Raw genomic sequence first — 14,848 nt, forward strand, 5'->3', positions numbered from 1 at the left:
TTGAATGTAGGAAAGGATGACATGAAGTTGATCTTATAGTAATAGCTACACAAGATACAGATTCCAAGAGGTTTTGTCACTACAAAATTTAACAAACCTAGGAGCTAGATAAGATAGCATTTATACAAACTAGATATTGAGCGGGGCAAACTAGAATTTGAACAGGGCAAATTTCTATTTTACCTCGCTCAATTTTCAGCTTGCCCTGCTCAATTTCCAGTTTGCTCTGCTCAATTTCTAGTTTGCCCGGCTCAACTTATATATGTGTACAAGTGAACGATATTCGTTGTGAATTTGGTCTGTTGATTACAATTTTATGGTCCACCAAACATGATTTTACAATTTCTAGTTTTCCCCGCTCAATTTCTAGTTTGCCTCACTCAAGTTTGAGTTTTCCCTGCTCAAATTCCAGTTTCGCTCAATTTTCAGTTTGCCTTGCTCAATTTTCAGTTTACCGTGCTCAATTTCTAGTTTTCGTCGCTCAATTTTTAGTTTGCGCCGCTCGATTTCTAGTTTGACCCGCTGGATTGGCTAGTGCAAGTTCTGTGAGTCTTATCATGAGGTATGTGTTATATCTAAACCGTCCATCCATTTGGTGAGCTCGTATTAAGGATTGAGACGAAAAATAAGACAGATCTAAATATCAAGTGAACCACACTGTAAAAAGCAGTGGGGTAGTGAACGTCAGCCATTGAAACCCTTTTAGGGGTTAGAGAAGTTTTGGATCAATAAGAAATTTGTTTTTCCTCTTCATCCAGGTCTTTGTGACCTTATGAATAGATTGGATGGAAAATAAACGTTACGTGGGCCCTACAAAATTTTTAATGGTGAAAATTAATTTCTTTGCTGCTCTTTGTGGTGTGGTCTAGTTGATTTTTGGATATGATTTTTTTTTTTAATGCTCTGAAATGATCTTGAAATATGGATGAACGTTGTGGATATAATCAATACATAACTGTGGGGCCATGTAACTTTGATCTCTTTTGAACCGTTCGTGCAACTTGGAGTTCAAGGAGCTTCTGGGCTCATCTTCGCTCGCCATCCAATCCACTTCCGAAAGGAAGGGACGATGATTTCCTGCGAAAGCCTTTCCTAGAAGTTCCTGCGCTGGGAACGCAGGTGGGGCCCACTAGGACGTTTGTGAGAAATCTTCACCGTCCATCCAATTTTTGAGTTCATTTTAGGACATGAGGCCAAAAATGAACCGTATCCATTGCTCAAGTGAGCCTAAAACGTGATAATTAAACTTCCACGGTTAAAATATTCATGGAGCCACAGAAGTTTCGAATCATGATAATATTTGTGTTTTCGGTTCATCCCATTAGGAATGACGTTATTAACGGTATGGATGGCATGTGAACATCACTGTCAAACTCAGGGAGATTTCAACGGTAGAAATTTCCCTAACTACATTTTCCTTTGGTAAGGCCCACTTGAGTCTTGGATCCTGTCAATTTTAGTCTAATCTCCAAAAATTAGCTCACACAACGGATGAGTGGAGTGGATTCCTGAAAAACATTACGGTTGGCCACACCTACGTTCCCAGCGCAGGAAGCATTTTGCAGGAAATCCGCGTCTGAGACGAAGGGAAGGGTATTTTGGTCCTCAAATGCTCGTCCGTACGTCCAACGTTTAAGTTGGTAAGGTAAGGTTTGTATCGTTCATAAAAGCCGCTGGATAAAAGGTAGTGTCTACTTCGATATGATCAAAAAAGGTCCAGAACTCTCCAGCGAGTTTGTCTCAAAAATCCTGCAATTTTCAATACATATCGAAGCGCATTCGATATGTATCGAAGGTGATTTTCGCTATGGTAGTCCATTGCAGTCTGTGCAATTTTTTATTTTTATATATATATTTTTTACTTGGAGAACTTTATTCTACTTACAATTTTCTCTAATGCACATTTATATAAATATGTATATATAAACATATAAAATAAAAATATTCTCTCTTTTTTTCATTTCTTTCTTTATTCATTTAACAAGAATATCTTTTAAACCAAATTAGTTACTTGACGTACCCTATATGATTTTGGGGTAGAAAAAGCTACTTTAGCCAACCAACCTGATTATTTTCCAAGATTCCATCAGGTCGATGGTCGAAAATCCATTTCATTCACTTCATAGTCAATTTCAATCAGTTCGCGGTCAATTTCATACATTTCATTTACTTCGCGATCAATTCCATGCATTTCACGGTCAATCTCGATGATTACCCTTCACTTCACAGTCAATTCCATGCATTTCATAGTCAATTTCCTTCACTTCACCGTCAATTCCGTGCATTTCACGGTCAATTCCCTTCATTTCACGTTCAATTCCATTCATTTCACGGTCAATTCTCTTTACTTCACGGTCAATTCAATGCATTTCACGGTTAATTCCCTTCATCTCATGGTCAATTCTATGCATTTCATGGTCAATTCTGACGATTCTCCTTCACTTCATGGTCAATTCCATGCATTTCACGGTCAATTCCCTTTACTTCACAGTCAATTCAACGCATTTCACAGTCAATTCCCTTTACTTCACGGTCATTTCCATGCATTTCACAGTCAATTCCAACGATTCTCCTTCACTTCACGGTCAATTCCATGCATTTCACGGTCAATTCCCTTTACTTCACGGTCAATTTAATGCATTTCATGATCAATTCCCTTCCCTTTACTTCACGGTCATTTCAATGCATTTCACGGTCAATTCGCTTCACTTCACGCTCATTTCCATGCATTTCATGGTCAATTCGCTTCACTTCACAGTCATTCCATGCATTTCACGGTCAATTCCCTTCACTTCACAGTCAATTCCATGCATTTCACAGTCAATTCCCTTCATTTCACGGTCAATTCCTTTCACTTTACGGTCAATTCCATACATTTCATAGTCAATTCCCTTCATTTCATGGTCAATTCCATGCATTTCACGGTGAATTCCGGCAATTCCCCTTCACTTCACGGTCAATTCCATGCATTTCACGGTCAATTCCTTTTACTTCACGGTCAATTCAATGCATTTCACGGTCAATTCCCTTTACTTCACGGTCATTTCAATGCATTTCACGGTCATTTTAATGCATTTCACGGTCAATTCGCTTCACTTCACGGTCATTTCCATGCATTTCATGGTTAATTCGCTTCACTTCACGGTCATTCCATACATTTCATGGTCAATTCCCTTTACTTCACGGTCAATTCAATGCATTTCACGGTCAATTCCGGTGATTCCCCTTCACTTCACGGTCAATTCCATGCATTTCACAGTCAATTCTCTTTACTTCACGGTCAATTCAATGCATTTGATGGTCAATTCCCTTCATTTCATGGTCAATTCCATACATTTCACGGTCAATTTCGGTGATTCCCCTTCACTTCATGGTCAATTCCATGCATTTCATGGTCAATTCCCTTTACTTCATGGTCAATTCAATGCATTTTACGATCAATTCCCTTCACTGCACAGTCATTTGCATGCATTTCACGGTCAATTCCATGCATTTCACGGCATGGCCCAAAGAGCTTTGAGGGGGAACAGGGTCGACCCCATCTGGAATGCATTGAATTGACTGTGAAGGAAAGGGAATTGACCGTGAAATGCATGGAATTGATCGTTAAGGGAAGAAAATTGATCATGAAATGCATTGAAATGACCATGAAGTAAAGGAAATTGACTGTGAAATGCATTGAATTGACCGTGAAGGGAATTGATCATGAAATGCATGGAATTGACCGTGAAGTGAAGGGAAATCGCAGGAATTGACCGTGAAATGCATGGAAATGACCGTGAAGTGAAGGGAATTGACTGTGAAATGCATTGACTTGACCGTGAAATGCATGGAATTGACCGTGAAGTGAAGGGGAATCGCCGGAATTGACTATGAAATGCATGGAATTGACCGTATAATGAAGGGAATTGATCCTGAAATGCATTGAATTAACCGTGAAGTAAAGGGAATTGACTGTGAAGTGAAGGGGAATCGCCGGAATTGACCGTGAAATGCATGGAATTGATCTTGAAATGAAGAGAATTGATCGTGAAATGCACGGAATTGACCATGAAGTGAAGGGAATTAACCGTGAAATGCATAGAATTGACCGTGAAGTGAAGGGGAATCACTGGGATTGACCGTGAAATGCATGGAATTGATTGTGAAGTAAATGAAATTGACCGTGAACTGATTGAAATTGACCGCGAAGTGAATGAAATGGATTTTCGACCATCGACCTGATGGAATCTTGGAAAATAACTAGGTTGGTTGGCTAAAGTAGCTTCTCCTACTCCAAAATCCTATAGGGTATGTCAAGTAACTAATTTTGGTTTAGAAGATATTCTTGTTAAATGAATAAAGAAAGAAATTAAAAAAGAGAGAAATATTTTTTTATATGCTTATATATATAAATATGTATTAGAGAAAATTGTAGGTAGAATAAAACTCTCCATGTAAAAATAAAAATAAAAATAAAAAATTTGCATAGACTACCACATACTACAGTTATGGCTACGGTTATAATGCAGAGCCAAAGGAAATACCTTCAATGCCTATCGAATACGCTTCGATATGTATTGAAAATTGTAGTATTTTTGAGACAAACTCACTGGACAGTTTTAGACCTTTTTTGATCATATCGAAAGACCTTCGATACATATCGAAATACATTTAGAAAGAACTTGGATGTATATTGAAAAAGCAGGGGCTATGCCATAGGAAACCCCGGCTTTCAAGAATCACATTTCGGAAAAAGCAGGGGCATTTTCAACCTTTGGTAAGTCATCCGTACGTATGGAGAATATTCTCGCGAGGTAAAAAGAAGTGGGCTTTAATATGTAAATGGGTCCTACAGTTGTAAATTTCTCGCGAGGGAGGCTCCGAACGCGGATATCCTGCTAGAGCCTTTAGTAGGAAGTTCCTGCGCTGAAAAGTAGGCTGTGCCCATTGTGATGATGGTGAGAAATCCACCCCGCCCATCCGTTTTGTAAGCTCATTTTAGAACATGAAACTAAAAACAAGCCGGATCCAATGCTTATTGTGGGCCGAAAAGGTTAGGATTGAGCGTCCACAGTTGAAATATTCGTTCGGCCATGAAAGTTTTGAATCAGGTGATAATTGTTTTCTCAGTTATCTCAGTAGGAATGACATTATGAACGGTATGGATGACATTCAAACATCACTGGGGAACTCAGAGAGGTTTCAACGGTAGGAATTTCCCTGACCACCTTTTCCTTTAGTGAGGCCCACTTGAGTCGTTGATCACGCTCACTTTTAATATCGAGTCTTAAACAGAGCTTAAAAAACGGATGGACGGGTAGATTTCTCACAAACATCACGGTGGGTCCCACCTAGATTTCCAGCGCAGGAACTTCCTGCAAAGCTTTCGCAGGAAATCCGCGTCCGAGACTCCCGGAGGGACAGTAGGAGAATAAAAAGAGCGAGAGAGAGATATACTTGCAGCGGGACCGAAGGAGAATAAGAAAGAGCGAGAGAGAGAGACCCACTTGCAGCGGGACCGAAGGAGAATAAGAAAGAGCGAGAGAGAGAGACCCACTTGCAGCGGGACCGAAGGAGAGAGATACTGGCATAGAGAAAGACAAGAAGAAGAAAAAAGTACGTCTTCTTTAATCGATTTTTATTTATTTATTTATTTATTTATTTTTGCTTTTTTCTAGAAATCGGTTGTGAGCCGCCATCATGCTGTTTCGCTGCATCGTAACGGACGGTTACGATGCGTTTTTTCAGGGTGGCCCGTTACAACCGTTTTGGAAAACCTTGCACATTGATTATCTGCTACAAATCACGAAAATTATATTATCGGTGAAGAGCAGAAAACCCTAACTTCATCAACTGACCACGTATTAGCATCACAATGCGGATTCTACCTGTTAGAGTTTAGTTTTGAAGTATGATGTAGGCTAGGCTCAATTTTATTTAGTGTTTACTAATACATGCTTGCTTTCATCTGTTATACTTGTGTCTTCTATCAAGTCTCACTTGGTAATGTAATGCAACTAGATTAAGGAAGAAACTAATTGCAATAAGATTTACAAAAGAGAAAAGACTGAGCATGCTCAACAGTCCTTTAGTCTTAAACTAAAGATCACTTTCCCCCTTCAACGACTATGAGAGACAAGATAATTTGCTCGAAGAGAATATCATTCAATTGTATCTTATTCCATAGGTCTAAGCCCTATTCGTAAAGAGTACTTACAATCTTCAACATAGTCTATGGGATCTAAAAATACGATTCCTAGCTAGCCAAGATTTTCAAAATAGAAAAAATATATTTAAACAAGAAACTTTTAAATAAGCTTATTTCGGAACATAGAATCTCTAAAATAAGAAAACACTTAAGAAAAATTTAAAATAACTTATTTCTTAACATAGAGATATGAAAGAAAAGAAGATTCCTAATACAAAGATATGCTAGAAAAGGAAACTCGAGATAGGCTAGAAAAGGAAAGTGGGTCTTTCTTCCCACATGTGGGAAGAGGGGGGGTTGCATCGATTCTCCCCGGCTTGAAAAAACTCTACTCCCTTGATTAACAACAATATACTCCTCAAAGAGCTCCAGGTTGATGCGCTTGAAATCATTTATTGAGATCCACATGCTATTGGATTTCGGTCCGCCCTTCCACTTGATAAGAAACTTCTAATAACCTCCTTGGTATGTGGGAACTATTTAATCATCCAACACATCTTCAATGATTTTTTTCGAGCTGGTGCGACACCTCAGGTATTTGGATTGCTTGTTCTCCCGTGTTTTGGTCTTCATGATGTCCAAGGTAAACTGGAAGGTCTTCCACATTAAAAATGGGACTGGTTTTCACTTCAGGTGGAAGTTCAATTAGATATGCATTATCACCTAGCTTCTTTAATATATGATAAGGACCTGCCTATTTGGAGTGGAGCTTCATATAAGAGCCTACTGGAAACCTCTAAGGTTTGAGCCATACGAATGACTATCTCCTTCTTGTATAACAAGCTCTAATAAGGAATTTTAGGAAGACACAACCTCACATTATAGAATAAGTACCCATTGTACAGGCTAAATTGTGGGTACTCAGTACTTGACTCAACAATGTGTTGAAAATATCTTCCCAAAATCATCATCTGCTGCATACTCTCTTTTAAGTTCCTCAAACCCAACAATGGAAACTTATAAGGTAGATAATAAATGTAATTTTCAACTAAGGGTGTCTACTACCTAATTTTCGATGTTGGCCCCATGTTTTAGGTTGAATGTGAACTCCTACATATAAGCACTACACTTAGCGTGTCATGTGCTCAACTTCTTCTGAGAATTCAAATAATGTAATGCCTTTTGATCAAAATAGAGCACAAACTCTTGATTAATGAGGTGATGATGCCAATGTTTCAAGGCTTGAAAGTAGCATAAAACTCCACGTCGAATGTAGAATACTTCTTTTGTGCCTTATTGAGTTTTTCGTTGAAAAAGGCCACTAGATGTCCTCCCTGGTTTAGGACACTGTGAGATGGATCATAGGAAACTTCGAACACATTTTCAAAATCAGGAAGTCTAAAAATTGGAGCTTTTGTCATTTTTCGCTTGATTTCTTGAAATGCCTTTGTTGCTGCTTTGGTCCACTCAAATGGATTGGTCTTCATACATTTAGTCATGGACGCCATAATGGAACTAAAGTTCTGATTTAACTTTCGCTAAAACGTCGCTAGCCTGTGAAAATGTAAACCTCATGAATGTTTGTGGGAGTAGGACAATAGCCTTCACACCTTCGGCCGAAACAATGAACCCCAAAAAGACTACACCAAAACTCATGAAGGTACACTTCTTCAAATTGGTGTAGAGTTTCTCGAGGCATAATAATCTCAGCACTTGGCAAAGATGGTTCGACTGATTTTCTCGTGAACGGCTATAGATGGCGATATCGTCAAAGTATACAACGACAAACTTGCCCATGAATGGCCGTGGAATTCGCATCATCACTCGCGTGAATGTATTAGGTGACTTTTTCAAGCTGTAAGACATGACTAGCCATTCATACAATCTATCATTTGTTTAGAAAGCGGTTTTCCATTTTTCTTCAGGATGAATTCTTATTTGTTGGTATTAGCTTCATAAATCAATCTTTGAAAAGATTGTATCTTTTGTCATCGTGTCTAACATGCCATCTAGTTGTGGAATGGGAAAACAATACTTTGCCGTTATCTTGTTGATGGCACGGTTGTCAAGACACATCTGCCAGCTGTCATCCTTCGTTGGTGTCAACAATGCTGGCATGACACGTGGGCTGAAGCTATCACGAATGAAACCTTTGGTTAGTAATTCCTCCATGAAGCTTTGCATTCTTTGTTGGGTTCATTCGGTTTGCAGGAAGATTTGGTAATGGTGCTCTAGGTACCAAATCAATCGTATGTTGGGTATGTGCGGAAGCTCACTTTGTAGTTCATTAGGGACTAAATCCTAAAATTGGGATAAAGCATACATATTCCTTGTTCTCGACTTTTCTCCATAAATCGAGCCATTCTCAACATTGTGGAAGCCAACTTGGCCTCTCTGGGCCCGTCATCCTTCACAGGGTTGAAAGTAATGGGCTTTCCTTTGTACATAAAGTTGTATGTGTTCTTGCGAGCTTTGTAAGTTACACCCCTCTCGTATATCATCGATGCTTGAGTAATATATGTGTGACCTTTATTGGAATAATGTCACATTAAAGCGATTCTTCATAACGACCCAGGAAGAATTTCACTAAGCACATCCTGGTCACGGGGATGAATGTGTCATTCATCCACGCAATCTTATACGGCTTGGGATGCTTGTGAGGTTGTAGCTTCAATTTGTCCACCATGCTTTGTGAGGCCATATTCATACTACTGCCTCCATCAACCTTTCCACTACATGATTCTCGTGTATGGAAGGTATTGGTTCTCAACCAGTCTTATTGGGCTTCCTCTTTTGGTGCTATCAGAATCCTCCTCTATTTCCTAACATAGAATCTCTAAAATAAGAAAGCACTTGAGCGAGAAATATCTAAGTAATAACACAGAGATATGAAAGAAAAACAAATTTCTAGTACAGAGATATGAAAGAAAAGGAAACTAGATATAGGCTAGAAAAGGAAAGTGGGCCTTTTCTTGTGCACATGTGTGGAGCATGTACAGGTGGGATGTGAGGTGATTGGATCAAAATGAGAGGAGTACGTACTCTTGGCTAGTTATGTACATTGATACCATAATCCCATTGCATGTTAAATAGATCTCCAATAACTTTGTGAGAAGATTGGCTAACATTTCTCTCTTTCTATGGTAGCTGCCAGCTAGTCTCTTCATGCCTGGTGGCATCTTTCATATGGTGATACTTACCTCAATATGCTTTCATCCATCATATTATACGTGGTCTTTCACAGCCTTCCAAAGCGCATAAACTTCTATCCTAGTGAGCATCCTATTAAAACCCTTCTCATATTGGTGAATAAAACAGAATACAAATGCTTACCTAGCTGAAGACCCATGGATTTTTGGATGGATGTTACTGCAATTACAATGGCTAAATTTGAGACAGAAGCAGTGGAAATGCATTCTTTCATCCATCCTCTCCATCCTTGAAAGAGGAAAGCTGTGCTCGAGATAAAGAATGAACTCCCACTCTATGTCACAAGCCTTTTTTTGTCAATCTTGCAAAGGATGCTTCACTCAATACTTGACTACACGGAATGTATGCATTTGCTGACATGCCCTTAAGCAGCATTCTAACGCCTTTGCTACAATCAGGGGAAGAGTTCCAGCAAGATTAATAGTAAAAGCTGAAAGAAAAAAACTTCCATAATCTGAATTTTAACCCTTTCGCAGAAAGTTCCAGCTTTGTACTTGATGATCGGTGTTCAATTCTGACCAGATGAGCATGTGGTTTGGTACTCTAGACCTCTGGGCTGTTGTGTTGCACCATAGATGGACTTTCCTAAAATTTCCTCCACATGATGATCTTATCCTTTTAATTTGTGGCCCTTAAATTGACAGTTAAGGAGAAATGCAACAATTTGTCCACATCCAACTTTAAAAAATCAAGACAAGCTGCTTGATCATCCTATATGAGAGGTTTTTGGGGCATGATGTATCCATAGTGGAATGCAACATCCCAATGGCCTGTCCTATCAGATCATGTGCTTTACTTGTTAGAAGTTAAAAGCTGCATATACTGTGCTGCGATTTTGGTCACATGTCATATAATTCCTCCCTTTGTTGACTTGATTAACTCCATGGAACTATTTTTTTCTGAAGCTGAAACGGTCAGTGCTCAGATTTGTTGAGAGGTGGGGTTTTTCTCTTTTCCCTAAGTTGTAATTTCATAATTTATTTGATAATAATTTTCATGTTATCCTGTCCCTCGTACAGTTTAAGCCATATGAAGAGATCCAGCAAGACTGAACACAGAAAGACGAGAAGAAAGGATGAGAAGAAAGGAGCTGAACAAGTTCAAAAAGAAAGGATGCCAAAGGACTTGGAAGAGATCCAACAAGAAAATACCAACCTAGGTGATATGGAGGACATCTTTGAAATAACTCCATCTAAAAAGACAGAAATTGTTGAATATAGACCTTGGTCTGACCTTCCAATAGATATTGTAGAGTTGATCGCATCGCATCTCTTTCGAGCAGATTTTATTCATCTGACCTCCTCCTGTAGAAGTTGGCGATCAATTGCTCCACCGAGACTGATCACAAAGCGACATCCCTCATTGCTCACTAGCCATAGCTTGCCATTTCTCAGAAATCAATCGCCATGGCTCATGTATTTTGGGAAAGACAATGGCATGTGTAACTTCTTGGATCCTTTGTACAATGAGAGATATTTCATCAATATCCCAGAGCTCTCCGGTTCAACAATTTGTTCCTGCAAGGATGGTTGGGTATTCATGTATAGAGGCAACCGCTCTGTGTTCCTTTTCAATCCCTTTATCAAAACAAGGATTGAACTCCCGGATTTGGAATATATACAGTTCGATTGCATCACCTTCTCTTCCACACCGACTTCTTCAGATTCCACAATTTTTGCTATTCAACATCTTACTACTTCTGCTTCCATATGGATTTGTCGTCGTGGGGACAGACATTGGACTGAGTACTTTTTTGATAGTAATTTGCCATTCTCGATATCCTACTCAAATCCAGTTTTCAAGGATGAGGTTTTCTATGTCTTGGGACATAATGGGGTACTGGGGGTCTTTGATCCAAAGCTAATCACTTGGACTATTCTTGCAAAGCCCAAGCCACTGAAATTCTGCAACTGTCAATCAATTCCCAGATGTAAGTGGGAATATTATTTGGTAGAATCGAGAGGGGAGCTATTAATGGCAGTCATTGGTTTTTTTGGGACTCCAATTCATGTTTTCAGACTGGAACCTTCAGAGATGGAATGGGTGAAGATTGAAACCTTGGAAGATGGAATGCTATTTGTAAGTCGCTGGACTTCTCTCTCCTCGACGGCGTTGGCAAAAGGGATGGAAAATAGGATCCATTTTCCTTTAGTCAGCGGTGAAGATTGTGTTTTCTACTCACTCAAAGAATGCAGATGCTATCCTAATAGAGATTTTTATGAGTGTGACGATTGTATCCATAGCACCTGGATTGAACCAAGGTGGTTTCAACCTTCAGCTGAAGAGCTTGATTGGAGTCAAACCTTAGTAGGACAAGGGTCTAAACAGATAATTTTCTATGAAAATCAGTATTAATTATTTATCTTATTTAAACTATAATTTCTTGGGAGGAAGATGGAAAGAAAAAATCTTTTGCTATTATATAGGCTGTAACAGTCCAGGGTTCAAATTACCACTAGTGTGTGGGGCCCAGTGAATGGTTTGCATATTATATAGGCCAATGTTTGTAATGGTAGGGTCAAAAAGGTGCCTAGAGCTGCTGTTCAGGCCCTTGGTCAGCTTGGAAGGACTGATCTTTAATTGCGTCGAGTCAGGCAGTCTGCACATCAAGTGGGTCGTGGTGCATGGATGGCTCTAACATGTTCTTATAGAAGTCCATTTTTTATTTGTATGACATGGCCCAAATTTTGAGAGGACTTGCGTGATTTTTGGCAACAGGATTCTACCTGGAATTCCAATCTAAATGTACAGCTTGGATCTCACGTGAGGCCATGTGGCCCAGACATTGAGAGGACTAGACTGATTTTTGGCAACAGAAGTATGAAAACCATGCTCCACATTCAAATGAAAAAAAAAAAAAACAAAAAAACTCAAATTGAACTAAAATCACTACAATTGTTTGACTATGGTCCTCTCATCTACATGTTGACCCATCAGATTAGTGATCCTAATTACATAACAACTTTGCACATTTATTTCCCATCTTGAAGGGTGCCATAACTTTTGGCTGGCCCACTTCTTAATTGGATTGTCAGAATATCTATTTATGTATATGATGTGTTCAGTCTATGGGATTACTAACATGGTTTTAGGAGCTAGCTTTTGCAATAGTAGCTGAAATTTTCAGCTTCAAATTTCCATCTTCCTAAAAAGATAAAAAGGAATTTTACATGATACTCCCTCATTAATATGGTATTTACACCCTGGTACCTATTTAAACTGACTTTTCATTAAGCCACGTCATTAATAAGTTAATGGATTCGCCTGTTTGGATACCACCAAATAGGTTACTTTTTCTGCTTACAACAGTAGATAAGTAACTTAATTGAGATAAATAAGTTTGGTTTATGATTAATCACAAGTAGCTTTTATATATATATATATATATATATATATATATATATATATAAAGTTACTTAATCACTTCAATTTAATAAGCAGAAATCAAGATAAACTACCTAAGGCATAACAAGCTTATCTTAAGTAACTTACTAACCAAACACACCAAAGTATTATTTAAATAAATACACGGTAATGGATTCGTTTGCATGTTTCCAAATTCAATGCAATTGTTGCTGTTGATTCTAAATTTTGCTAATGTAGTTTGCCATTATGATCCAATCCATTGGATCTGGGGTTCATTTTCCAATGATTCAAACCGTTCATTGATGAGCCACACCATGGACAGGAATGCCCAAAATGGAAAGTTTTAGATTGGAGTGTTTGGACCATTTTATCTTTTGACTCGTTTTGTTTGAACACGTGTCGTCTCCTTAACAGTTGATTTTTGGACATTTGTCGGGAGTGGGCCTTCCGATTTTGAAGATACCCCGGGGACGGGAGTTTTTAGTGTCTCCCACGTACCCAATGTCCTTGTATGCAGAATCTGTGGGGTCATGTAACGACCTTGGAAATTTTTGTGCTAATCTTTCCTTAAGTAGTTGTTTTTGGGGTAATTAGCGCTATACTCGATTGCTTGTGAAATTCGCATTAATCACTTTAAATTGTATCTGCATGGCTCAAAACTTGTAGATTAGTTAGCGCTACGTTACTCTGAAATCTGAGATCCATCGCTAAATCCAGTTGTTCTGGGGAAATTTTGGAAGATCTGGATCGGACCTGGACCGCGCGTCGAAAGTCCGATAGCGATGATCTTAGGCTATTGCGGTCACTGAGTTGCGCTTAATCATCACCTCGAAAATCAAGTCCATGTGATGTTCTGGGTCGATTTGTTTGAGCTTGGAGTGAAGAGTGTGAGAACGGTTGGATATTTAATAAGTTTTTATGAAATCTGAGTCATGTCGCTTGCGCGACGATTTTAAGCTATCTGACCGTTGGATTCTGACCCAATTTCACCCTCTAATCAGGGAAGGTGGCCCAGGCATATCTTAGTGCTTGTGGACCTGATCGAGATTTCGTGACCGTTGAATTGAGTGTGGTCCACCACGGCTGATCTGAAGAGCCTGTCGGTACGAAAACTCAGCCTGACCTAGATCCATGGTCAATGAGCTTAAGTCCGACCTTTCGTGGTTATAGGCCCACCAGAAGTGCTTCGTTAGATCGCGAGAGTCGGGTTTTGGTTATACCCTAAGTATACCTTGACCCTGAGGTTATTTTCATCAATAATAGGCCTATTTATAGTCCTTAAACCCTAGCTCTCTTTTCCATACGAATTTTCTCTAACCCTAGCTTGGAAAGAGAGTGGAAAAGAGAGAGAAAGTGAGAGAGATAAGTTGGTGAATCATCTTGGATTCTTCCTTGTTCTTCTTCATCTTTGAACCTTCATTTTGAATCGTTATTCTGACGGTTCTGAGTTTATCTTGGGGTAAGTTAACCTAACCCTAACCTGTGTTAGAGCTTAGATTAGTCTTGGTGTTGTTGTATCTCATTTCTATCCTTGTTTTAGGGTATTCTATCGCCGTTGACGAAGACAACTTGTCTAAATCAGTTCGGTGTTTCTTTCCTTGCTTAAGGTGCGGACTTTAAGTGTATAGGTTATGGTTTTCAAGGCTTTCAATGCCAGTTAGTGATTTATCCTTGTTATGGATGAGATTTCACATGCCAAATGTTGTGTTTATGTTGCTTTCCTGATATGCATGCGTTATATTGAGATTTGTATATTCTATGCGTATTTATAAAGTACCGTATACATATAAAATATGCACTTGTGTTTGCCATGATTATTTGTCATGTATGTATGCTAGATGTATGTATGACAACTCCTTGATAAAAGGAATTGTCTAAATGCATGTATTTCAATATACGTCATGTATGTTGTTCCATGTATGCTAAGTGTTTGTAGAAATGCATGAATGATCTAAAGTGTAATTTATTACACTAATTGCAGGCGTTGAGAAGTAATTCTCAACACTCCTATTGATGTGCATAATTTCCTTTATGCAAGTTACATTCTATGTTATTTAAATTCAAGCATTGCTTATGCTTACATTTATGTTAAGTTGATATTCTTCAAATGTCTATGTACCATGATTTAAGTTGTTGTTCCAT

General features: G+C 38.8%; 1 protein-coding gene across 5 annotated transcripts in view; it reads left to right on the forward strand.

Annotated features, from left to right (window-relative positions):
* The window catches only part of LOC131228036 (F-box/kelch-repeat protein At1g57790-like), a 76,200-nt gene extending 64,248 nt beyond the window's left edge, over positions 1–11,952 (forward strand). Inside the window, exons 1-3 of one of the 5 annotated variants that reach the window (XM_058223873.1) lie at positions 5,325–5,598; positions 8,144–8,285; positions 10,360–11,952. In XM_058223873.1, coding sequence (XP_058079856.1) covers positions 10,370–11,695 — 1,326 coding nt within the window. In that variant the 5' untranslated portion in view covers positions 5,325–5,598; positions 8,144–8,285; positions 10,360–10,369 and the 3' untranslated portion in view covers positions 11,696–11,952. Of the gene's footprint in view, positions 1–5,324; positions 5,599–8,143; positions 8,286–9,824; positions 10,278–10,359 lie in introns of those variants that run through there. The other 4 variants (XM_058223875.1, XM_058223871.1, XM_058223874.1 and 1 more) reach the window with 4 other exon arrangements.
* The last annotated feature ends 2,896 nt before the right edge of the window (positions 11,953–14,848 follow it).

This window comes from Magnolia sinica, chromosome 15, assembly GCF_029962835.1.
Source record: "Magnolia sinica isolate HGM2019 chromosome 15, MsV1, whole genome shotgun sequence".
NCBI classification, from domain to species: Eukaryota; Viridiplantae; Streptophyta; class Magnoliopsida; order Magnoliales; family Magnoliaceae; genus Magnolia; species Magnolia sinica.